We start from the raw sequence: 26,206 nt of genomic DNA, 5'->3' as shown, positions 1-26,206 counted from the left end.
GTCTTATAAGAAAATGACTGAAAATGTCTCCTTGGTATAAAATATCAGTTGCCACTGACAGGTTTACTGCAGACAGATGCTGCCAAATAAGCAATAAAAGCTTTTTTTAAAGGGATGAGACAAAAGCGCATACTCCAAATGTCTTAAATTCCAGTTGTGAGTATGTAGCCAAAGCTTTCTGGTTGTGTCTGTGAGAGGAGAGAGGGAAGAGAATGAGGAGGTTGGTTTATCCCATGAATAAAGCATGACTTGAGAGTAAGAACACGAGTGGGACTGCCTGATGTGTGATTGTGAAGCCAGCTGGTAGGATCAGCAGGTTGGCTGGTTTACACAAGGTCACCATCAGGTGCTACAGCTGCTAGCATACTCACACATTATTATGTTAATATGTACTGTGCAGGTATATTAGCAAGAGCAAACAAAGATGTGTGTATAAACACACATAGTACAGCCTATACACAGACAAATAATGCATGCTAGCATTAAATACACGTGCGTTAAAAACATCAAGTACATACAAGCCTGACCATACATGTACATTTAAAGACTTAACACACAGTGCAAGTGTGCATGTGTGTTGAATTCAAATATGACAAGTCCTCACAAAAAAGAGAGTCTGAAACATGTTTGTGAAAGTGGACTGTTGCAGCTGACAGTCTCACGCTGCATACTGTATTGAGATTTTTGTGACCTTGTGTTATATTTAAAACACTCTGCTAATATTCCAACCTTTATTACCTCTGCCAAGGGTGGGGATTATGTTTTTGCCAGTATTTGTTGGTTTGTTTGTTTCTTAACAGCATAATTCAAAAAGTAATGAATGGCCCACAGAACAATCGATTACTGTGGATTTAGGCGCTGATCCGTATCATAATTTGGATACAGGAATATTTTAAAAAGATGAAACTGGTGATCTGTTCAGGGTGGACGCTGCCTCTCACCCAGTGTCAGTTGGGATAGGCTCCAGCACCCCCCGTGACCCTCTTCAGGATAAGCGGTATAGATAATGAATGGACGGATGGATTCACCATTGTGAGTGCTGGAAAGGACAAGGACTGTATGTGAGCCCCTTGTGGCCAAAGTGCATGGCTGCACTGCTGAGCACTCCAGACACACAGAGAGGCAAATTGCTGAGGTAGTGACAGCTGCCCATTCATTGTCAAACTGAGTCCTTCACTGAGTTCACCCCAGTGTGTGACACAGTGACCGAAGGAGCCCAGTGAGGCGACAGCCCAGAGCTGGGGAAAGATCAGCAATGTAGATTCAGTAATATCTAAAGATCACACACCTGTCAACAGATGCTGGTTGTTCCTTGTTCACAGAGGCTAGCTAGTAAAACATCTACTCTCAGGAAAATATGGTTTACTTAATCCCTGCTGACAAAAAAGTTGCACCCATGTGCAGATTTCAACAGTATTTCCCTTTATATTTACATCTCAGGCCTACTATACTTCATCCCCCCGTGTCCCATACTGAAGTTCATCTCAAGGGCTGAGTATCAGCACTAATCTGACTGTCACTTCCAACAAGTCTTTAATCATGCTTCACTGATCAATACGTTTCGTCTCGCTTGTCGCATTTTACTAAGGCAGGTTGTAAGTCATAATGATTGTGAATATCGAGCTTACACTAACTCCATACAGAACTGTCAATGTGAGTGTTGTACAAAAAAGCATGCAGCCACCCACACACAAAATATATTTAACACTGCGGTGACACTGACCATCATAGGTCCCACTCTCAAGTAGAAGTCCACTCTCCTCCAGGATCCTGAAGTCTCCAACACTGATGAAGTTGTAGTCCACACCCGGCACCTCTCCCTCTCGAGGAAGCCGTGTGGTGCCTGAACAAACAAAAGGAAAAATAAAATGCATGAATACACTGGTCCCAACACACTCTAGATAAGAAATGTAAGTGCATACATACGGTGCCGAGGCACTTTAATAGTCACACCTGTACGGTTGTATGCCATTCAGTGGAATACTTCCGCCTTAACATTTGTGTATATAAAGCTCAAAATGTTTCAATGTTTTTGGTGAAGTTGTCATAAATGTATATATTCAATGATATGCGTATTGTTGAGGTCATAATTAAAGGTGGTGTTGTACTGGACTACATTATATTTAAACCCACTCATGTATGAAGCTGAGGACAAAAATACAAAGACACCTCTGAATATAATGTAGTCCAGTTTGGCTGGGGCTCAAACTTGGAACCCTCTTACTGTGAGGCAACAGCACTAACCACTGCTCTACCATGCCACCCTGGGAACTTTTTTTTTTTTTTTTTTTTGCAATGTCTGTACAAGACTGTGTCTAGTTTTCAGAAGGGTGGATATCTCAGTTTAGAATGAAAACCCAAAAAGAACTTAGTGCGATCCTGTGAAAGATGGATGAACTGATGAAGGCTGGTGAAGCACTGAGGGCGTGTAATTCATCTAATCCTCTATGAGTAACTGCAGCTTCTGATAGCAAGTTATTATTTGGAGGTTCTGGATACGCGTTCTGGCTACAGCTGAAAAGAAGAAAACTGATGAATAAATTAGCAATGTGAAATACGAGTCCTACAGAGATCAATGTCAATGCAAATGGAATGAGTCCAGCTTTTGTTCCTGTGGAAAAGTCACAGTCTATTTCAGTCCTTATACAATACTGTTTTTTTTTCTGCCAGGATGAATATCCACAAGACACAAATGGACACCATATGATTACATTAGCATGAGGATTATGTAAACCATATTCCATGAATAAACAAGCAGGACTGTGCTAGTGTTGCACTCAAGGCTAATTAGATGGCATGTCACCAAACTTGTAAACTCCACAGAAGTTACCACAGCAGAACAGGAGGCAGGACAGCTGTTATTTTTTTGCACTGGAGGCTGAACAAAAGCACAGCATGAATCAATCTTCTGTGCCACATTCCATGGCAATCACTGTCACCTAAACCTACTGTCACCCATGGTTACGGATCAAAAACATTCATTCTGTTGGCGTGGTGAATCCTTTTCAGGGCAGACAGCGGGGTGAGAGTGGGATGAAGGCTGGAAACAACCCTGGCGGGCCACCAGTCCATCACAAAGTCTAACATACAATAAAGTCTCATTTATATTTAAATAAAAAGAGCAATTTAAAACATCAACTAATCCTTACTGCTGTCAGAGGAACTCAGAGTACAACATGAAACCCTGCAGTAAGATAGACAGGACATGTAAACAAATAAATAATACAAACTGTGAGATGAGTCAGAAGCAGACTACTATATGCCAGGGTTTAATGACTGAATATTCTTCCACACAGTCAAACTATATAGCCTTCACTCTACCTGTATAGTTTTGGAGTTTCATAATAATTATACATCAAACGCATATGCTGATCCATTCAAGAATAGCATATGCTGCCTTATATAGTATACTCTGGTACGTCTAAGATGGCATCTCATTCAAATATGTTGCGGCATTTTGACACTTGCGGAGTCTGTGCCAATTAACAGTGAAGCCATTCTACAGATTGTGGTGGCCCAATGGCCTATTAACAAACTTTATGTTGCTATTTGCTTTTGTTTTTTCACTCATATTTTCTCGCTAATTGGACTGTGAAAGCTTCCATGCACATGAGCGAACAAGTAAAACACAATTTGAAAAAAGAAGAAACATCAGAGAAGCCTCCTTCCACAGTGTGCCTTGATACCACAGCTTGTGTTACCAAATGCAGTTGACATTGCATCATGTGTTAAAATGCCAGCCTCCGCTGCTTCTCATTACCAACTCGTCTGCCTACTGGCGCAGGCTTTGGTCCCTCAAAAATGTCCCCTGTAGCCCAATTACTTGAGCCACAGTTATGTACCTGCCAAGTATCTCCCCGAGCCATCATTTTGGATGTCACACCGATATACCATAAACCTCCTATTGTGGATCAGCTGCTGACAATATAATGAGGGCTTGCTGAGCTTTGAGGGTACAGCCAAGTGAAAGCAGCAAATCTATTAAAGGAGAACTCTGTAACATCTTGTTGAACTTTCCTTTTCAGTACAGACACTGGCACTGGATATGCCTGCAAATAAACATTTGGAGGCTGCTCTTTCACACAAAATGATGTTTATTTTGAAAAAGGTGCAGTAGATACCCTGCATTTAATTAAATCAGACATGAGAGGAGTTTGGATGTAGAGAGGCTTTATCAAAGAAAAGAAAGATTTTCTGTTTGCATACAAAGTCATACATATTGCTAGTTAATACAGCAGGGAATATATTTGGAAAGCAGACCATGTTACATTAGGAATAGTTTCTCTTTTTAGGAAATACTCTCTTTTGCTTTCTTGCCAAGCGTTAGATGAGAGGATCAATACCACTCTCAGGTCTGAACAGTAAATATTGTATTTAACGATATCCAACAGCCATTTAGCTTAGCTTAGCATAAAGATTGGAAACAGGAGAAGTAGCCAGTGGGACTCTGTCCAAAGGAAACGAAATGTGCTTACCAGCAGTTCTAATTCTCACTAGTTAGCATGTTTTATCTTGGTAGCTTAATGATTAAACTTTTCAGCTTTTGTACAGAGTATCTGCACAAAAACTAAAAAGTACAAAAAAGCAAAACAAAGATTTGAGTTTTTGCACTGCAGTTTTAGTACAAAGTCACACTTCAGTTTTACACTTCAGTTTTAGTACAAATTAACTGAACGAGATGCAACGTTAATTAGTGAGCTTTAGAGGTGCTGTTAAATTTTGTTACTTTTGGACAGTTTCCCTGTTTCCAGTCTTAATGATAAGCTAAGCATCTGGCTGTAGCTTTGTATTTACCAGACAGCCATGAGAGTGGTGTCCACCCTCTCATCTAACTCTTGTCAAGGTGAATAAATGCATTTCTCAAAATGTCAAACCATTCTTTTAATTTTATGCCTGTGCATTGTGGTTAAAGCTATGTGTTTACACGTCTGTGTGTGTCTGTCTCTTCTGAACTGAAACAAATTGTCACTTTAGCTGTGCAAGGTCTCACGTCTGTGCACTTCAGAGACCTATTTTTTGAGCTGTCTGGAGTGAGAGGATGTCATGACAGGGACATCAGATGTAGTCACTCAGAAATGGTAGGCCATAAATTTAACATGGTGATTTTGTGCATAGTTTTATGTTGGTACTTTGGCTTGAGGCTTTGCTGTTGAAATGGCAAGAAAGAAAGTGAGGACAAGAGGAAAGAGGCTCATTACAAAACCAAAGTCTTTTGGCCTTTTTGTGAAGTGTTCATTTTTATCAGAAGACACTGAGGCAGCCAGCTTACTGTGCTGCTGTCATGTTGTGATATGGAGTATAGCTACTGTGTTAACAGAAATACAAAAGAGCTTATTTACAACCCTATAATCTTTTATGCTAAATACAATAATATTCAAACGAGGGACGAGAAGGAGGAGAATGAGCACATGAAAAAACAGGAATCAGCTTCTGGAACAGTTACAGCATCTCTGTAGACAGACAGACAGAAAGGTCACAGAGTACAGACGTTTACCAGTTCATGCCTACATTACTGAGCATGTGTAGCTGACCCAGTGCGGTCGGTGTGTGTGTGTGTGTGTGTGTGTGTGTGTGTGTGTGTGTGTGAGGTAGTATATGTGAGATCAAGCTCTTTCTTCCCATCTCTGCTCTCAGAGAGGAGTCGAGGGACTGTGTGTGACCCCAAGCTCTCCGGTCCTCTTAGAAAAATCCTCCTCCTTTTGTCCTCCCCAGAGCTCTCGATAGCCTCTTCCAGCAGCTTCGTAAGAGTCCAAATGAGATGGAGCCCTTCCCAAGATCCAGCGAAGGAGACTCAAAGGTTTACCACACACAGTGCTCCTCACATTTCTCTCCTGTTCCTCACAGCCAGTCTCTCTTCTTTCTTTTGAACATGAACTATTGTGTTTTGGCCTAAAGTGGAAACTAATACTTTCATCATTGCCCCAAGGTGCTGTGGCTCAGCAGGACAGGACAGCAGCAGTTTTCAAGAGTATGCAGTGTAGCTGGTAGTTAATTTAAGTAGACCACTGGCACAGTGACACAAACCATAAATCCACCCTCACATATGCTTTTTTAAATCATCAATTTATGATGTTCAGCACATTTAAGAAATAGTTTTGTGTTATAATTTGTAATTTTGTGACACCAACACTCTCTCAGCCTGCATCATGTATTTCTACCTTAAGTACTGGTTTCCAATAGGTGAGAAAATGGCTTCGCTAATTTCAGTGTACAACAGCAAAAAGATGACTGGAGTCTACATGTGCTGCATGTTTAGGGGGCTAGACTGCCAGAGAAGAATCGCTGCTGAAAGAGCAGGAGACAGAATGAGCCCAGGGAGTTGGGAAAAAGCAACAAGCAAGCCCATTACTCAACAAGCACCTTGTCTTTTGGCCTCATTGCACTGTGCTCCATCACTTGGCCAGAGAGCTGCACAAGTAAGTGTCACACAAAAGGGACCTGGAAATGCATTTGATGCTAAATTGTTCTTTACAATTGTTGAGAAAGGCACCCCCACACTGAAATGATGCACAAAAATAGAATCAGAATCAGAAAATATAGGTGATATTTGGATTTCAAGCTTTATATGTTGCGAATATTTGAATATTTTGGAGGATATATGAGTGTAGGTTAATGTAGTTTATGGTACGGCTCAATCTGGGAACTGACATCTATGTATGGTCCTTAAATACTTAACACTAATTGTAATCCTTTAACTAAAGGGCATGAGATTATTACAGTGGTTAAAAACATGATTTTTCTTTTCAAATTTTTCATTTTTATAATTGACTAGGTAAACAAAATCAACTCAGCAAAGTGGCAAACTGAAAGGAAAACAGAGTAAACCAAGATTAATAAAAGGCAGGCATGGGTAATTGAAACCAAGAAATGCAAACGTGAAACTGAGCAGGTGAAGGATAGGAGACTGGAAGCGAGCGAGTGAATGATGGAGGTGCTGTCACTGTGCCGGTCCTGGTCCCTTGCTCATTAAGATAGGAATTTGAGCAGGGGATTAGAGAGTCGTGCAGTGAGCTGGCTGGCTGCTGATGATGAATGGTGGCTATGGGTCACAAAACCTCAACGACCACCACTATTGTATATAAAAAAAAAATAGAAGGCCATGTTTGCAAATGTAGTTAGGGGTGTGTGTACAGCTGAATGTGGGGAACAGAAAGCAATGCAAGCAGGTGTGTGTGTGTGTCTGTACAAAATAACAAGCAGGTGAGAATGACAGGTTGACTTGTCCTTGGAGGAGAAATCTGATTGCATATATTTTGTAAAATTCTATAATCATCTACTGTAGGAGACCTGAGATGCTCCCAGTGCTACTAGGCTTTGAAAAATAAAACTGAATAACAATTCAACTGCTCAGGAAACAATAAAGATCATGCAAATCCCATCAGGACAACACAGTGTGACTTCCAGGGCTTGCAGTTGGAGAAGAAGAGATGGTGCTTGTTTGCGACAGTCCAGTGCTCAAGAGTCTGTCATCAGGAGCAGTTGCTCTGCATGTGACTAAAATCTAATTTATAAAAGACAGTTAATCTGTCTTTCTGTATTGAGAGGTATTTGCAGCATTGTATTTCTGTAACCCACACAAAACTTAATCAGGATATAAACTTGTACCTTTCTGTCCAGATAGCCTTATCACTGTAATTTTGATAATGGTCATATTTTCTTTTAAAAATTACAACATTTAAGCTTATAAAACCTCTTGACTAATCTAACATAAAGAAAAGATTGCAGTGGCATTAGGCTAAAAATGTCTCCCCGCCCCCCTCAGCTCCTTGAAAGTGACATTTTACATATGTAAGGTTTTTGTCTGCATGGCAAAAGCAAATTGCACCCTACTTATCTACTCCTACTACTGGTGACATTATGAAATATGTCCACTTTTTGCAATAATGCAGTATATTGCTCTACTATAATAAGCAGAGTGTAGATCAAAAGCTATTTTGCAATTTTGACAATTGAAAAATGCTGCAATCAATCGATTTTTCCATTAGATTTGAAATACTCCTACTCTCAACATATACACTTTCACTGCAGTGGTTCTTGGCAGTCCACGGTACCAGAATTTTTTATTTACCATTCTTTTACTAATTTCAGCAAAGAATATAAGCTGGTGGCAGCTCCGGTGAGCAAAAAGTCAGCCGAGGAAAGCAGAGCAGCAGAGGGACAACGCAGAGTTATTTATGGAAAGACTACGACTTTGATCACTGTGATGATATGGCTCAGAAGTAAATAAGTTACATGGGAGTTGGAGAGATGTCCTTGGTCAGGTTGCTATGGTGACAATGAAAGGTTTGTGTTTCGTGGAGTGTGTGACAGAGAATTGCGAGAAGATGACAGTGAGTGAGTGCATTAAGTATGTGTGTGTTGGTGAGTGTGGTGCAGCTTAACAGAAAGGCACACTAAGGCTAAGTTACCTGCTGAAGTGACCCAGATCTGATATTTTCACTGATTTGTGAACAAAACAAATCTGATTTTTTTTCAAATCACTCTGGTGTGGGGTCCTAGACCTGATTCATATCTGATCTATGACCATGTGACCTCTGTCAGAACAGTCAGATTGGATTTCAGGTGGGTTTTTTCAGCGTCTCATTCCTTTGCACATGCGCATATCACTTCTCGTCGTCATTCAGTGTCAGCCCCTCACAGGCTGGTAAAAATAAGCATGGAGGAGAGCAACAGTGATGGGGTTCAGTGGAGAGATAAGGACATTACAAATGTGTTGAACATTTATGGATAAGCTTTTGATCATGGCAAGCTGGAAGAAACATATTGTAACCAAGCATTTTTTGAGGAAATTGCACAATTTGACTGTCAAATAAATGACGTTGTTGTTATTCTTGTGAGCGTGTGGCTCACATTTCAATTAAATCTCCACTTGCACAGCAGTTTTGGACCTCAACGGTTGTTCACATGTAGAGTTAGATATGGTTGTGAACCTACAATAAAAAAAATATTGGAAATGAGCATTGAGGCCTGTAATATGAGCATCCTATAGTGTGGGATGTGTGATGCACACACAATATCCCTGTTGTTTCTATAGGATGCTACAGGTAAAAGCATTTATGCAATGAAAGTAGGATGCATTGTACTGCATATTCCTAGTTTGCTTTGTGCTTGCAGGTGCTTTTGAGTGCAGCGATAGGGAGCTACCTATGCGATTCTGTATGATGTACTTACAGGGAATGGTGCGTAGGTAGAGGTTGTCCCGTATGATCTGTTGGAGCTTGTGGTCCAGTGAGCCCTTCTGAAACTGCAGACTGAGGTAGTGGCGTAGGTCTGTGTTTAAAACTTTACCTGCAACAACAAAGGTAGAGGCAGGAAAGGTCAATAAAAACATGGTGGTGCTCTTTCTCTGAAGGCTTTAGGTCTAAAAGGAAATCTATCCAAGTGACATGTAGCTTCACAAAGTGATCAATACTACAGAATGAGATCAAATGTAACTTTCAGGTATTTTCACAAATATCGAGTGCTTGATATCATAAAATAGATTCTTTTTATGAGATTTAACTGTATTTTTATGTAATTCTATGCGGTCAGTTAAATTCAGTTGGGTACAGTATTCCTAGCGAGGCAATTACATTTAAAGCAGGGACAAACAATACTAATTCCAGACATTCAATGAAATATAGGCCACATAACACATACTGTACAAACAGGAATGTGAAGGCAGATGATCAAATTATTGACTGATCATGTGATACTGTATTCTATGAAAGTGCACAGGTCAGCAGTCAGCAGTTATCCAGTGTTAAACGCATCACAATTGTAATCAAAAATGTATTTCTCCAAGTACCAGTGCAGTTTTTCACAATGTGTGACACCTGGTTAAGCATAAGCACCGTTCAGACTGGACGAGGTCAAGTTAATGAAACCCTCCCAAAATCATTTGGATACATTCAAAAACAAGGTGGTCATTTTTAGCTCTTGGACAGAATAGATTTTTTTGTTAATAGTAACAGTACTGTACAGAGCATTACACATACAGCATATGCCTGTGTGTGCAGTATGTAGGCGCACCTGTTCTTTCCAGCTGATGGCTTAAATCCTTGTTGATTCTAGTTTGATTACTGAGGGGAGGTTGCAGCTAAGGGGGAGAGCAAAGGTTAAACTGGTTTTTAAACTCTGATCTCTTCTTTAAATCCACAATCATTAAGGGTGAATGGAGATTTAGGATACAAGAGAAGTTACAGAGGGACATTTGGCCAAGAAACACTTGAAAATGTGTTCCAAAGAGTGCAAAGCTGTACGTGAATGTTTGTCTGATTATTTTGCACAGTGAGTGAAGCTTGCTGGTTAATAATACTAAGAACAAACTGGACTGAGCTGAGTTTATCATCATCACTGCTTCTGTTCATCTAAAGCAACAAATCTGTAAGTGACAGATGACTGATGCTGTGATCATGATTGGATGTTTTTACCATTTCATCAATCTTAAACAACCCTCAAAAACTTTTCATGAAGAAGTGCAATGTCACAGTCTCAAAAGCGAAGCGCCGGAGAGTTCCATAAGAAATCCGAAAAGAATTCATCTTTGCTCTCAACTCCCAGAAACCTTTGTAAAAAAAAAAGAGGAAGTTCATGCAAAGTTTGAGGCAGAGGAAGACTTCAGAACCATTGTACACAAGCAGAGAAAAACTTTTCCTCTGAAAATGAAACATCTGCACATGATGAGGGGTTTGGAAAAGGATGAGATCTTCAGTGCCTGCCTACCCTCAGTTTCAGCGTGAGCCTCATCTCTTGACAGAAGTGGGAGAGAAGGCTTTGAAACAGTTTGACTACAGAGAACTAATCACTGGTTTCCCCTGTTCTCTCTCTTTCTCTTTCTCTCTCCCTCTCGCTCTCTGTTGTGCACACAGACCAAATTCTGCTCAGCATGATTCCTCTCTGCATCACTATGAATACCAACCAGCAGGACTAAAGCTGAGATGTTGCTACTGTAGATGTACTGTATGTGCTAATAGAGAGGGGAGATGTACTTGACAATGGAAGGATGACAGAATAATGATGAGCTCTGCGAATATTTCAGCAAGCTTTTTCAAACCTCAAATCCTCTTTTTCCTCCTCAACGTGTGAGAGACAAGAGCACAGGCCATTATTGTGACAGCACAGTGATCCTGTTATTTTGTGTTCTAAACTCTCTCCAAGTTTTGGAGGCTGTTGTTGACTCACATCAAAATGCCCCTCGTGCCCACAGGCCTCGCTGCCATCTGATGCTGTTTTAGGAGGAGCTGTCATCCCGGCAGGGCCTGGCTTTTCAGAATAAAGGTTCCATGTTCTCTGTCTGCCTCTCCAAAGCGGGCTGCATCACAGCTGGTCTAGCAGGCAAACAGACTGAGACTAGGGAGCCAAGGTCCAATCTGGCAGCTTCATCTCAACACTGTCCCAGAATATCTTTTTTGTTCAAACTCGGCTTGTGCACAAGGGAATTAATAGGGAAACAAGGCCATTTCAAAAAAACTACACGTACTCCATATGCTTCTGATGGCTAGTGACATACTGTAGCATCCAAATGAGGATTTAACAAAATAGAACAGTCCTGTCTTTAAGCGACAGCATGGAAACATTCTGGCAATTAAACCCACAATAAATATGACACATTTAACATCATATGTGAACATATGTGATGGAAGAAAGTATGGAAGCTTCATGTTTTGTTGTTTATGTGGCAACAAATATGGTCATTAATAGCAACAGTAAAAACAGGAAGTACAAGTTAAAATACATTTAAAAACCTTTTTCATTGCCTTTCTTAGCTTCTTGCATGGATGCAGAAGATTCAGCCTTAGTCAACTCACAAAATTCCAAATCCTGACTCATGACAAACCAAGGCAGAAAGGAAGAGACTGACAATGTGTCAGACAGTGTTGGAGTACTCGAGTCCAGTCCTGTCCAACTAGAGTCCTGCTTTATAATAATTTGGCACAAAGTACTGACAGTGGTTTTCACACAGCTCAGTTCTCAGTAGTTTGCCTGTGTGTGTGTGTGTGTGTGTGTGTGTGTGTGTGTGTGTGTGTGCATGCTTATGGGGCATTTTTTTGGTTACTGTGTCACACACAGTAAGTAAACTCCTTTTGAATTCTGAGAGCTGCATTAATTGTGTTTAATGTATACCTTGATGACTTTGAGTCAGATAACGAGGACTTGACTCAGAGTCTTTGGTAACACGGTCTTGACTCAAGCTTGAACACTGCGAATTAGAGACTTGACTTGGACTCGAGGTTTAGTGACTTCACTACAACACCGGAATCAAAAATTAGCCCTTGCCATACTAGCTGGTAAATTTTGGAACAATGTCCTTGGAATGACTTGATTAGATTTTTGTAAATATCTTTTAAAATAATATCTTTTAGGTTTTTTTTCTTTGCACTTCCTTCTTTTTTCTGTCTTCCAGTGCTAGGATTTATTTTAGCTTCTCGTCTTCTTTCAAAGCTTAATTCGGATCTAGAACCACTGATGTTGTGGGCCAGCTGAGCCGACTTCGCATCTGATTCTGGGCTTTACAGATAAACTTAACTTGACTAGTTTTTGATCTTTTCCTGCTCCCAAAATCTCCCTGAGCACGAGGCAAAGACATCAGATACTACTCTACATGTTGAACCCACAATTGCAGGCCAGAAACTGTACACGCGATGATGAAACTCTCTTTGATGATGAATGAATTGTAACATCTTCTTCCAGTAGTCAAGTGCTCTGTAACTCACACACATGCCTCAACAATCAGTAGCCAAGAGTCCTCAGCAGTACATAACTCTAGCTGTACAGTGAAACTAGCAGGTGGGAATGTAAATCACTGTGCAGTACGAGAGCAGAGCAAGCATGCTCGGTCATAAAAGGAAACAAAAAAAGCATGCACACAAGCAGAGAAACACACACACACACACACACACACACACACACACCTGTCAGAGACTGTTAGTGAGGACGTCACATCAGAGAGGCTCCTCATTCCTTCTCCCCTGCTTGGAACCTCAGTGGACTCTATTGTCCTTATCAGCCATTCACTCACTTCTATAGTAGGTTATTCCTCTATAGCCAGCCAGGAAAGGAACATACTATACACAGACTATCAACTTTTTTTTTATAGCTCACTTCACTATAGTGCAGTCAGTGTAATGACAGAAAATTGGCCCTAATTTATTTTTATTTTGTATTATATAACTAGCTGTATTTCCAGGCTTTTTCTAATTCGGATGGGAGTATTATAATCAAATTGATGGATTCCTTGAAATAAAGCTGTCACTTTAGACTCGGCGCATCCAAAGATCCTCTGCTACCTTGTCATTTTTGCATGAAGTGACTCAGTGGATGTGTCAGAAAAGAGCACAGTCACCCATGGGAATTCACCGCCGTGTTGCCATTTCACCTAGCATCAGCAGTATTCTCCTCTCAAAAACCGGAGGCTCAGACAAAATATCTGCAGAGACAGAAGCAGTGCCTGGCACCCCTAGTGAAGCGACAGACTGTTAACATCCTCACTTAGACCAACACCTCACTAAAAAGCCACAGAATTTGATTAACACTCCAAGCTCAAGACAGAACTCTCGCATACACAAGCACATGTCAAGCGTCTGTTTGAAGAGATCTGTAGTGTGAATTGCAAAATTCAACATCTTATTACATGAAAACGCAGTGAAAATGATTATGTAAGACTGACAACACATCAGAACAGAAAGACAAAACTCTTCCATCACTTACTTTAGTGCCGTTTTACTTCTAAATCAGTTTTCTGAATTCTGCAACTTATGGAGACAAGGTTGAAATGTGTTTTGAAATTATAACATCATTTTATCCTACAGGGACAAATCAATTTGAACTTTATTCATTAGTTCATTCAACTGCACATTCTAACCAGTTATTTAATCTGATGCAATCACTGGATTTATAAACTTTCTGATGAGACAAAACTGCACAAAATTACACTTACAGTATACCAACAACTTTTTTTTTTTTTTAAATTGCAACATGAAATAACAAATTTCCTGGACAAAGGACATAACATACAGGATGAGCTTTCTTTTCTTAGAGGTAAATGAAAAGACTGATAACATCACTCTTGAAACCTCCATCTGCATTTATCTTAGCACAAAGGGCAGAAATGTTGTGGGGGGTGGGGGGTGGGGGTCCCAAAATCTATCTCTCAGCACTTTTAAAGCTCCCCATTTAACACATTATAGGGCACACTTAAAAGGACTGCATTAAAATGGAAGTGAAAATAAGGCAGGAGAACAACAAGAACACATGGACAGTACAACAAACAGCTAAAATAATTAGGAATAAGACTGAAAGACACCTACAACAAACAACTAAAACACAATAATAAGTAAAAAGTCTTTAAGAACAGCTGAAGGCCATTTAAAACAAGTACATATTAAGTTTTTTTTAAAATTCATAAACATGAGTGTGCAACAAGGACATGCTGTGGTTTTACATGATGGACTATTTCTTGCCCTGGAACAGTTATTCTCCCTGTTTCCAGTGTTTTTATGCCAAGCTACTGTAAGCCAACCAGCTGCTGGCTATAGCTTCGTATTTAACATACACTCTTGAGCAGTAGTCAGTCTTCTCAATTAACGCTCAGCAAGAACATAATTAGGCAGATTTCCCAAATGCTGAACTACTCCTTTGATGATCATTGCTGGATTTTATGGGTCTTTTAACAAATACAGTGAAATGCGACCAAACGCCCAACGTCTATTGCAACATTTCATTCTGCGGCATTCTCCCCAAGGCACGCAAGAAGTCCACTAGGAGGTCATTAACTTTGTTTTCTGTCACTTAATTAGAATTAATTAGCAGCCTTCTGCATATGTCATCAGGTGTGGAGCTGTTCTCTGACAGACCTCAGCGCACTGGGTCATTACATAAAGACACCAAAGGCAGATAGTCAACACATTTGGTATGTTGCTCATGCATAACATTTAATAGGTACAGCCTCCTTTTTTCTGTCCCTGATAGAAATATTACCTCTAGACACTTGTATTAAGTAACATACATTAATCCAAAGGTCTTCACGGTGTAATGAGTGGATCATTTTCTAGTAGGACAGGAACAGAATGTGCTGCACAGGATTTGTATCATCTGATGAGCCTTTCACCAGGATGACATAACAGGGCTGCTACAAACCATCATTGCGAAAACAAAAAACGATTTTTTGATCCGACACTACTGTGGTTAAGGTATGGTTAGGTGCAGGCACAAGGGATTAGGGGTAAGGAAAGCTCATGGATTACATAACTGGTCGTGGTTAACAGAAAGCAACACCGACCTTAAACAGCGTCTGTGTTTTGTTTAACCGTTCAAACACCCTGAGTTCCTGTATTTCTTGCATCGAAGGAGGTGATAAAGAAGTATAGTTAATAATGTGAAAAGTCAAATCAAATCAAATTTATTTATATAGCACTGTAAAAACAACATCCAGTTGACCAAAGTAATTTACATGGCAGAATAAAATCACAATAAATAAGTAAAAAAGAATAAATAATATCAGTGCAAAAAATAAAACAGCACAATAACACAGACACACAGATGACAAACTGTACATTGGAAGAAGCATGATAAGAAAAAGAGGAGTATATTTAAGGTATAAGCAAATATAATATAGATAATGATGCGCCTGTGGCATACTGTGTGTCACACTAATTTTCTGGGTTATTTGGCTATACTGGTTTCTGCCTGCCAATAAAATATAATATACAATGATGCAGGCATGTGACAATTTTTGTATTTTAAAAAGATAACTAATGTTTTAAGAGAAAAATCCATAAAATCTGAAAGTGAACTGAAGAGACAACTCACAGCATCATGGCAGCTACACTTGAAATGGTTTGGTCTCTTCTGCTTTTCTGTGTTTTCCTGGTTTCCTGCTTTTTCTAAATTCCTTTTTCCCCTGAGGCGTTTCTTACACTGTGTTTTTAAATCCCTCCGCTATGCTTCACCCGTACTCTCAGGCAAGCATCTGCTACAGTAGCTCCACAATACTGGCCTCCCTCTCCAACCATCATGTGACATATTGTATGACAGGTCACCAACATTGTCTTCATCAGGCTCCCAAATCAAATGGGACCTGCTAAGGCACCAACACCTGCATGCCCTCTGGTTTAGCTAGTCTCATCATTCTCCTGACTCCTCATTTCCTCACATTCCACCCATCTCCTCCATCCTGCTCTAACCTGACAGCTTCCTGTAGACATTTTAGGGGACAAAATTGCACCGGGGAACCTCTTAGCTACAAGTTTACCGCAGGGCCTCTGCTCAATTTTTCAGACTGGGATCAAGGGGCATCTTGCTGACTTTGCTGAAAGAAGCAAAGATGATATCCGGTGTGCAATAAACCTGGGATAAAGTCTCACACCTCGTGCAGTACCGTCAGACAAATTCTCTTCACTTATATAACTAGCATGTGGAGTGTTACTATGGTTGGAGGGTTCTACATTAGAGGAGCAGCTTGTCTGATGGACCACTGTGCAGCTGTGTTTCCAGTCTGTCTGCTTGGCTGGCTGGCTGGCTGGCTACAGAGCTATGCAAAGTTAAACAGGCAGTGGTCTCACCAAAGCTCTTTCTGCACACTTCATTTCACCTCATTTTAGCAGTGCGCACACACTGGGACACAGGTCTGGCATAAGCAGCTTAAGAGGATGAACTAAAAGAGGGGAAAGCAAAAACAACAAGAGAAAAAAAAATTTAGTCCAGCGAGGTGATTAGATTTGTTTTTATTGTTGGCCTGGCTTCAACAAATTAAAGTATTTCAAGGCCACTGTTCAATTTCCGAGGGCATGTGTCTTTGTGAGAACACACACAAAAGGAAGTATTGTTGTTGTTGCACCTCTACACACACACACACACACACACACACATACATATATATATATATGAAGAGAGAGAGAGAGAGAAAGAGTTGACAGGAAAGACTGCAAAGAGATGTGAGAAGGTGGAGTGCTGCCCTGCAGGTGATGAGTTATGTCATTCTATATTTTGCAATGTTTTGCATACCTTTGTTTTTTTGGTTTCTCAAACCTTCAGACTCTAGTTAAAGGCCTCTCTTTTTTGTCCTACAGTCCTCTACCATCCATTTCTTCTACTCTCTCTTTAATGAGCAGTCTATGGTCCATGTCTCTGTTCTATCATTAACATGGTCTGTGCAGAATGAAACAGCTGGAGAATGAACAGGCAGACATACAAACTCACAGCGTTAACATATCATGTGGGTTCCCACTGAACATCTGCCTTAGACAACATGTCCGCAAAACCTTATAATAGGAGAACATTTCTGAAATTTGCACCATACAAATCTGAAGCCAGCGCTCCCTCACTGTGTTTGAATGTAACCGACTTTATATCCCTCCCTGCGACAAGTAAACTCAATCTTTTATCAGCTGGTGACAATACTGGGAGAATCACTGACCAAAACAACTAAATAACATTATCAACAATGTAAAATGCATTTTCAAACATATCTCATTAGTTTTGCTGCTCAAATTAACACTTTCACAATGATAATGCTTACAATCTGATGTTTAGCCAGTTTATTTGCAATGCTCAGCATCTTAGTTTATCATGTTTGCATGCCAACATGTGTATTATTAACACATGGGCAAGTACAGCTGAGGGAATGTCACTAAGGCTGCAGATAAATGGTTATTAGTTACAGATTAGAAAGTGAACATATTGACATACTGACTGAAAAGTCAGGAATCAATAATCAGCCTACAGATCATCTTGTGGGCACCTTAAATGTCCATAGAAAAATAAAATCATGTGAATATAGGTATTTCTGTTACAGGCATGAGTAAAACACAAGTAAAGCTTTGCCACTGCCAGTGTTTTTTTTGTCTTCTCCTTTATTGACAGTGACTTTAAGAGCAAGCCTTTTCATGGTTCAGATTTGATTGATGGGCTGGTTCAATAAGCATCACAAGTTTTTTTTCTTTCTGACTTTACTGTAGATGGCATTTTGATTTCTGAGTATATCTTGCTAAATTGAATCTTGGCAGCTTTGCTGGCATCAGAGCATTTTGTACTTGTTATTTATTGTTCCCAAAGGAATCAAATTCATTGAGCTTTTTAATTCATTGCACATTTTCCCCACTGATCATGTGCATCCTTCCAACTTACTGTATGCAGCTCACTTTAGAAAGTGCTGGTGCAACCAATGTACATTTCTTATTCAGTCCCTCTCTCCACTTACAGTACTTTACCTGTTTCAGATGCAAAACTACATCTGGCACAAATGCATCCAAACACTAATCCCAAGCTTGTTGTCAAATCATGTCTTCATGAAAGTGGATTCATGTTTTCTGTGGAGCAAGAACTCGACCAGATGTACTTAATAATTGAGAGCAGGAGAAAACAGTAAGAGATGGAATGCATTAGTCACAGAAAATGAGGTGAAAGCTAACCAACATGTAGGCAGTCAGGTATACAAAACAAAAGCCTGGTTCCTAATCTCCCACCATTACCTACATCCGACTCAGATCTAGCAGCACAGTTAGTTTTTCCCTTTAAAGTGTCACACCAAGGCACACAACTAACTCACATGTGCGCTGGGAAACGCACAAGTAGACACTAAGTGGAAAATGCAGTAGGAAGAACTGAAACAGGCGCCGCTAAGGGGCACTTTATATAATGTTTACTCAACACTATAACAAATTCTGTGCATTATTGCAACTACTGAGCTCTTCAAGCATTCTTTTGATGTTTAATGAGTCTGCAAAGAGCAAAAGGGGCTGAGTCATCCTTAACCCAAGATGGCTGTCTAGTGACACAGTCTGCAGCGTCGCCATTAATCCTGGCAGCCATCAGAGAATGATGAGAGAAATGTGGGCTATCACAGTCATCTGCCTCAGAGGCGGTAGATACTGTAGGTGTCTATACAAAGTGCTTGTTAATGCAGGCCGTGCAGAGCACAGGATGGGAATCGGGGAACTCTCTGGCTCCATGTCTCTGTCTCAGTGAGGCATTTAAGTGAGTGACAGATTGACAGAAGAGGATCGTATTATTAAGTCAACCACACACACACACACACAGCCAAAGATAAACTTGAAATAGAAGCTTAATTGTTGTTGTGGTGATGAGGTGTGCTGGTGTCACTGTTTTCAGACAGACACCTCTCCAGTTGTCAGACGTCTCACCAAATTTTACAGAGGAAGAAAGTAAAAGGGGGCAAGACGGTGTATGTGTGTGCCAGAACAGAAAAACTGGGAATTTGTGTGTTACTCTGCACTTTCTGTTTCTCTATTCTGCAGATCATTACAATGTGCTATCATTAAAAGTAGCTTCCCAAGGTCTGGACTGAAGGACAAGTCAATCTGGATGCGTTTGTCACCATACAACAACTCAGGGGTGAGCAAAAGGTGAAACTCACTGCCTAAATCTATGCTCCAGGCTAAAATCCCTCTTCCACTTTCTCTTTTATCATTGCAGTTCTTGTGGAAGGCGAAGATTGTCATTTCCGTGCTGCCTGAAATGCCAGTCCATTGCCTCCAATAACGTGCATTTTATTGTTGAGTGAGCAAAGAGCATCCTGGGGGCAATGGGGCATCTTATGAATGTGCAATGTGCTACAAGAGCACAACACACACATCCGTTTCACTTTATACTCATATGCACACACCTGTATCCAACCACACTTTCCACTTAGTCAGCAGATCTCAGCAGTGACTGCATGACATCTATCAGATGCATCACATTCTCAGGTAATTGTGACATAATTGAATGACTATATTACTACTTATTATGCACTATACATACAGTGTCGTCCTATATTAATATTACTACAGTATTACAGGATGTATCCATCCAACTTCATGCAATAAACCATCATCCTGAGTAAAATTATGCAACATGATCTAGACTAAGATGTCACTTAATAGAAAGTTTTAAATAATACACAAAGAGGAGGAGGAAACTGAGCCTCAGTAGTTCAGCAAACAGTAAAAAAATTTAACTTCTTGAACATATAACGTTCTGCAGCTGTGTGTATTCAGTAAGTGTACAGTAAGGCTGAAGAAGCACTGAGGTGAGAAGTTCATGATGAGATATCCAGAGGATAATGATGGCAATTCCAATAATTCGCCTGGCTCACTGCACACCCACTCGCTCACTGTGTAGAATCTTAATCCTGGGCTCTAATCCTGCTGACAGAGAGGACTCAGAGAGCCATTTATAACAATGCAGGTAATAAAGGAGACAGCACAATATACATTCCTGCAGTGTTTATGAAAGGACACAAATATTATATCAGCTCTGACACTGGGAAAATAACTAAAGTGCAACACAGCGTTATGGAGACTGTCCTCCTCTAAGAACTCTGGTGCACACATAATATACCCACAAACAACAGTTTGGAAGCAAAAACCATCTTATTATGACACACAATTATGTTTTACTGTTAGGCAACCTCTAGTGTTGTAGTAATTATGACAGGACATGGCATATACAGTAGAGTGACAAAGTCTGTCCGGAGATCAGATAGAGGGGTCAGCAGGACCCATGGACATACAGCATAATGATATGCCAACCAATCAGCCCTTCAGCCACTTTTTCCACAGTTGTCACTCAAGCTACTGCAATGCAAAATCCCTCCCGCAGCCTAAATGATAAAAGAAACATCTATAAAACTGTTGCCAAGATACCTGGTACTGCAAACCAGGTCAATACAGTAACTACTCTTTCTGTATGGAAGGTTTATATTTGTAAAACTTTCCCAGAACCTAGAAGAATGAGCTTTATTTTTGTGACAGTGGAAAATCTATGGACTAAGCGAGTGGCGGTTGTGGAGGAGACACTGATTCACATGTACAGCCAGACTACGCAGTAGGGAAGCAAACAGCAAAGCTACAAAACTTGTTTGGCTCATGCGCCAGCCGGTGAGGGACCAGACGAGGTCAGAAGTCTCAGCTTTATCAAGAAGCCTGGTTATAGTTAGAAGTAACTTTAGTCTTCATGCCTAAGCCATAACCCTGACCATAAGCAAGACCTAAGCCAGGCCGACCAACAAGACAAGTGTACTGGACAAAAATAGTTTTCATGTAAGATCATGAAGAATAAATCACATTGTTATGTATCTTACTGATTTATTGATTTTATTGATTTTCCCCAGCTCAAGCAGCCTGATCAGTCCTAACAGATACCAGTAGAAACAGAAAACAACAGGATTTCTGTGATTTAAACGCTTCACTAAATGTAGCAGAGGGGAAAATAGACACAAAGCGTAAAAAATAAGAGGGTTCCATGGGAGACGTGCGTCTCACGGATTCAGTGTGGATTTGATTCCATTTGATGTAATGGAATTTTATCTGCAGCGTGAGACACGCGTAGAAAACGCTTCCAGTGTGTTTTACCAGTAAACTTAAACCTGCTGAGATGATCAATTTCCAGCTACTTTTGACTGCCAAAGTTGGCTACAGGCAGGTTCTCTTTGTCAGGCAGGCAATTTTTATTCAAGTGTCTGTGCAGCATCTTTAAGTCCAGGATTTAGTTCTCCTTAATACATCCATACCCAGGACTGAAATAGGAGACCTTTGCTGCTCTGCAGTATACAGTATATCACCTACGTTTCTCCTTTGCTTGTGTCATAACTACTGCAGTCACTAGGGAACACCTAATGGATTTATTTACTGTTGGTAGTAATAACCTGCTGACACAAAGACATATGGACCGTTTTTTACAGGAGGACAGTCTCTGATTAAAAAAAAAGTATTTTGCAGTCTGGTTCTCTGCCTCCTATGCAAACTGTGATGACACATTTGCCTAAACCTTGATCTCTTGCATTGTGAATGGGTAAACGACATGTCGGCATCATGCCAGGATATTACACAGACTGAGCACAGAAGTGAGAGAAATGTTATCACAGGTGAAAACAGCCCATGCTGATTAGACTGCAGAGGTGTGTTTGTGTATCTGCAGTCGGGGATTAACTGCTTACTCCCACCATGAGGCCATTTTGGCTATAACTACCGTTTACAGGTGGGGAGTCTGCAGGGAAACAGCTGGAAGCAGAACGTGCTGGGCTCCTAATTGGCAAAAGGCTGAGGGAGTTTGAGGGACAGAAGCTCTGTTGGTGGTTGTCTGAAAACTAATTTATGTGAACTAAAAAGCAGCCATACAGCTGGGACTGCCAGACTACCCCTACATATTTCTGTGCATATAACATATGTGTTTATGATTGTACGTATGCAGGTTGGGACAGCTTTACTCTGCTCCACAGTGACTGTGCAGATACAGTAAGAATCCAGCTTTGGAGACATGTGGGACAGGTCTGAGTAGGGCTGGGTATCAAACATCACCACCTTGCACCAACTGAAATGTGTACAAAATGAAAACTAGCTTATAAGCTACTAAGACTGGTGCTCATCCTGTCTTACTCGTTAAACAGTTTCTGATTTAAATCCAAATTAAACATTTTAATTGTATTGCATTGAGACAGTTGTTGTAACTTTGTTTTGTTTATAAAAAATGGGGTTTACAGAAAAAATAACATCTTTATAGTTCTCAAGGTAAAAACAGCTTTGATATTTTTTACTGAAACTGAATCATAATTCTCCAAAACATTGACATTTTATGATATACTACTATTACTACTACGTCTGTGTGCAAAAATAATCAAAAAACAACATCACAAAAACAAACAGGATAAAAGATAAATACAGTACAAATACATAAAATAACTGACATTACCACAATAATGCTCTGGTAGTCAGGAAAAGCCAGACAGTAACTATATGTCTTCAAATGGGATTTAAAAATAGGGAGAGTAGGAGTCTGACAGACAGAGACATGCTGTTCCACAGTTTAGGAGTCACTATAAAAAAAAGGAGTGATCTCCTCTGCTCTTCAGTCTAGAACCAGGGACAACCAGAAGAAGCTGGTCAGCTGTCCTCAATGACCAGGCTGGCCAATATATTTGGAGAAGCTGAGGGTAAGTGGGGGCTAATCCATGTAGACCTTTGTAGACCAGGAGTAGAATTTTGAAATTCATTCTAAATTTAACAGGGAGCCAAAGTAGGAAAGCCATGACAGGTGTATTGTGCTCCCCGCCGTCTTGTTCCAGTTAAAAGACAGGCAGCGGCATTTAATTCCTTTAAATTGCTTATTCTGGCTGGTCAACAGACCAACACCAAACATATTCATTTTACTTGTATATAACACAAACAAAAGCAGAAAATAATCACATTTGAGGAGCTGAAATATGCAAAATTGTCATTTTTGCTTTAAAAGTGACTCAAACAATTAACCAACTCTAATAAAAACTGATCCAAATCAAACTGGATTTGGGGAAACTAGCCCTGGAGACCGGTGTTATTCAACCACTCTTAGCATGGATAGTATACTACAAGAGGGAGACAAGAAGAACAAACCAAACAGGTGAGGGAAGAAGGATTAAGCTTTCAGAAACCTAGTTTAGCTGCAGTGTACCAACAAAGGGCTGTTCTCATCCCTGCACTATATTGTTTCCTCTGGGGCTGATTCTGAACTCATAAGAAATTAGTCATGTGTTTGAAGGAGGCACAAGTGGGGAGAGGGACAGAGGAGGTGGCCAGAGAAGGAGAGAGTCTGCAGAGGCTGAGGAGTTTCTGCCAGTTGCGTGTTGACACTCACTGGGCGAGAAGTCAATGGAGACAAGCAAGGAAGGTAATCTCTGACATGTCTGTGGCTTAGGGGAAAGTTAGCTCTCAGACGCACACATGCTGTCAAGGCAGAATGGAGAATGAATCAGCACAGCCAGGAGCTGAACGGAAGAGGAACTACAGTAACACATGAGGAAGACAAGAGAGAAGAAGCTGTTAGTGGTGGCTGGGGATGCTGACAGTTCCAAAGACAGCCCCATGGCAACCTGGCTCAGGTGTGTGACGTGACTTGTTAATAATCAAACATAGGTGTTCACAACAAAGGGGGAGCGACACCGCATGATAATGGACGCTTCAGACACAAACACGTCATGTCCCGACGCACAGAATGAGAAAGAGATCTAAAAATCTTTTGTCAATCCCTACAATGCTGAGAAAACTCTCAGCTAGAGAATTGTGATAAAGATGTTTGAAACAGCAAATTTACCAGTACATCACTAAATATATTAGCTGCCTTGAGTCATGACAACCTTGTAAACTGTGATGTGAATAATTACAGTCTATGTGGCATCAGTTTACAGGACTGTTGTGATTCTTGTAGCGAATTGTTTCTATGAGAAGGATAAACTGAAAAAAAAAGACTGCACATTGATCTGAGCTCAGTTTGGTTTTACTGAAGAGATGTTATCTCTGACTACAAGATATGAAGTCAAATGAAGGCGGACTCTCCCTTATTCCATCTGTCCTTGCTGGGTAGCTAACGCTATCTGACAGCCGTCTGCAGATATCATGCAGATAAATCAGTGAGCAGACTTTCAGTTTCCGCCCCGTCTATGCTCAAATGGATAATTAAAGTACATTAGATGACTGTACTGCACTTACAGAAGTTGGAGCATCTGTTACTGATGGTCAATGTGTAGCTGTATGGGATTGCATTTATTATATTTTAAACATACATGTTGTTGCTGCCCTGCTTTGCACAGGGTAAATGTGTGTGTGTGTGTGTGTGTGTGTGTGCTATGTTTTAGTCCTGTTGCACTTGGCCAAGGAAAATAAATCCTTGGCCGGCAGTTTTATAACTGGGAACGTGTGTTCTGAATGTCACATAATTTTAATATTCAAGGAACACTTGTAGAAATGTACAAGAAATTTAGGTTCCCAGGGTCAATTCTTTATGCATCATTGGTATTTATCCAATGTAACTGAATCATCAGTTGAATTAAACTGATTTAAGATTAATCCATTCTGGACTTTGTGAATCAAAATCCAATCTATATATGAGTTTATATGTGTATTGTATATGTATTTAGGCACATCCATATACACACCCCTATACAAACCACAGAGGAGGCGACTTGCAGCAGCAGTCTGTGAAGCAGAAACAATGTGTTTTCATAACCTCTCTAAACTAGTGGCTGTGCACAAGACACCAGAATCTATTTTTTTCCTCCCTCATTTGCACATGGCCCAGTTCAAAACAGCATGCAAATCCATTGCGATCTGAATCCCTTCTCCGCAGTCCACAGTGAAATCTGCAAGGGATACATTGATTCTGGAAGACAGACAACCTTAGGTATGTGCACAGAGTTGAAAGCAGCAGGAAAAAAAAAAGAGACATCTTTCCTGCAGACAAATTATGTAACAGACAGGCTACGGTATCCAGAGCTGAGGAGTCAAACCTGAAAGGCATTTCAGGCAGGATGTCTGCTGAGCAAGTGGATCATAATGTAACATGATGAATCTCTGGAGACATAGAGAAAGGATGTTAGGGACTGCCACTTTTCAAATGGCGACCTGTGCTGCAGCAGGGATGCATGACCAACATGGTGCACACATAATATACCCACATGCACCAATATTTCCTTCTAGATGTTGATATAGTGAGAACTTTCTCATTCTACAGTACAATGCTCATTATCCAATTGCCAGATTACTAATATTCAAACATAGCTCTCTTTTAATGGATTCTTTTAACTGTTTCTTAATTATTGTTTATTTGGATTAAGCATGTTATACAGTACAATACATTTTGAGCAATAATCTCAACTCAGAGACACTAAGTGTGCTTCAACTGCAATAAAATTATATGCAAAACAATAAACTGAAGCATATGAAACAGTGAAATTTGGAGAATGTACAATTGGATAAATATCAGTAACAAAATAACACTGACATTTTTAAATCTTGTATTCACAGACAATTAATTTACAGCTGCATCCCTCAATGTAAACACAGATACACACACTGCTCATACTATAACTGCGGTACACAGAGGGCAGATAGAAAATCCTTGATTCACTGCAAAACCTTGGACCTTTCCAATAATCACGCGCAGACAAGGGCTCGACACCCAGGATGATCGCAGCTCTAATCCCCATACTCATGTGGGGTAAAGCTACCAATTGTTGCTGTAGAGTAATTGCTTTGCATAGTAATTATCCCACATAAACACTGCTGCTACATGCCCCCCTGAAGAACCAGCTGTAATTATTTCCTTTGAAAAGGAATTTTTCATTGCCTTCAATGAAACCACTTAGCGGATGGTGACTTTTAAGGTTTAGCAGTTGTGTAATGAGGAGATATTGGTGTTAAATGGAGCCTCGGCAAGCTTCTCCTTCAAAGGATGTTATTGGTTAGAAAGAGCGCGA

General features: G+C 40.3%; 1 protein-coding gene across 7 annotated transcripts in view; it reads right to left on the bottom strand.

Annotated features, from left to right (window-relative positions):
• Positions 1 to 26,206, bottom strand: part of magi3b (membrane associated guanylate kinase, WW and PDZ domain containing 3b) — a 118,201-nt gene that overhangs the window by 30,270 nt on the left and 61,725 nt on the right. For all 7 annotated transcript variants that reach the window (XM_020614451.1, XM_020614613.1, XM_020614696.1 and 4 more), the window contains exons 2-3: positions 9,172 to 9,288; positions 1,724 to 1,843 (exon numbers count right to left, since the gene is read on the bottom strand). In XM_020614451.1, coding sequence (XP_020470107.1) covers positions 1,724 to 1,843; positions 9,172 to 9,288 — 237 coding nt within the window. The remainder of the gene's footprint in view (positions 1 to 1,723; positions 1,844 to 9,171; positions 9,289 to 26,206) is intronic.

This window comes from Monopterus albus, unplaced genomic scaffold, assembly GCF_001952655.1.
Source record: "Monopterus albus unplaced genomic scaffold, M_albus_1.0 scaffold1.1, whole genome shotgun sequence".
In the NCBI taxonomy this organism is placed as follows: Eukaryota; Metazoa; Chordata; class Actinopteri; order Synbranchiformes; family Synbranchidae; genus Monopterus; species Monopterus albus.
The sequence above is the reverse complement of the archived record's forward strand: the minus strand, read 5'-3'. Positions and strand labels throughout refer to the sequence as shown.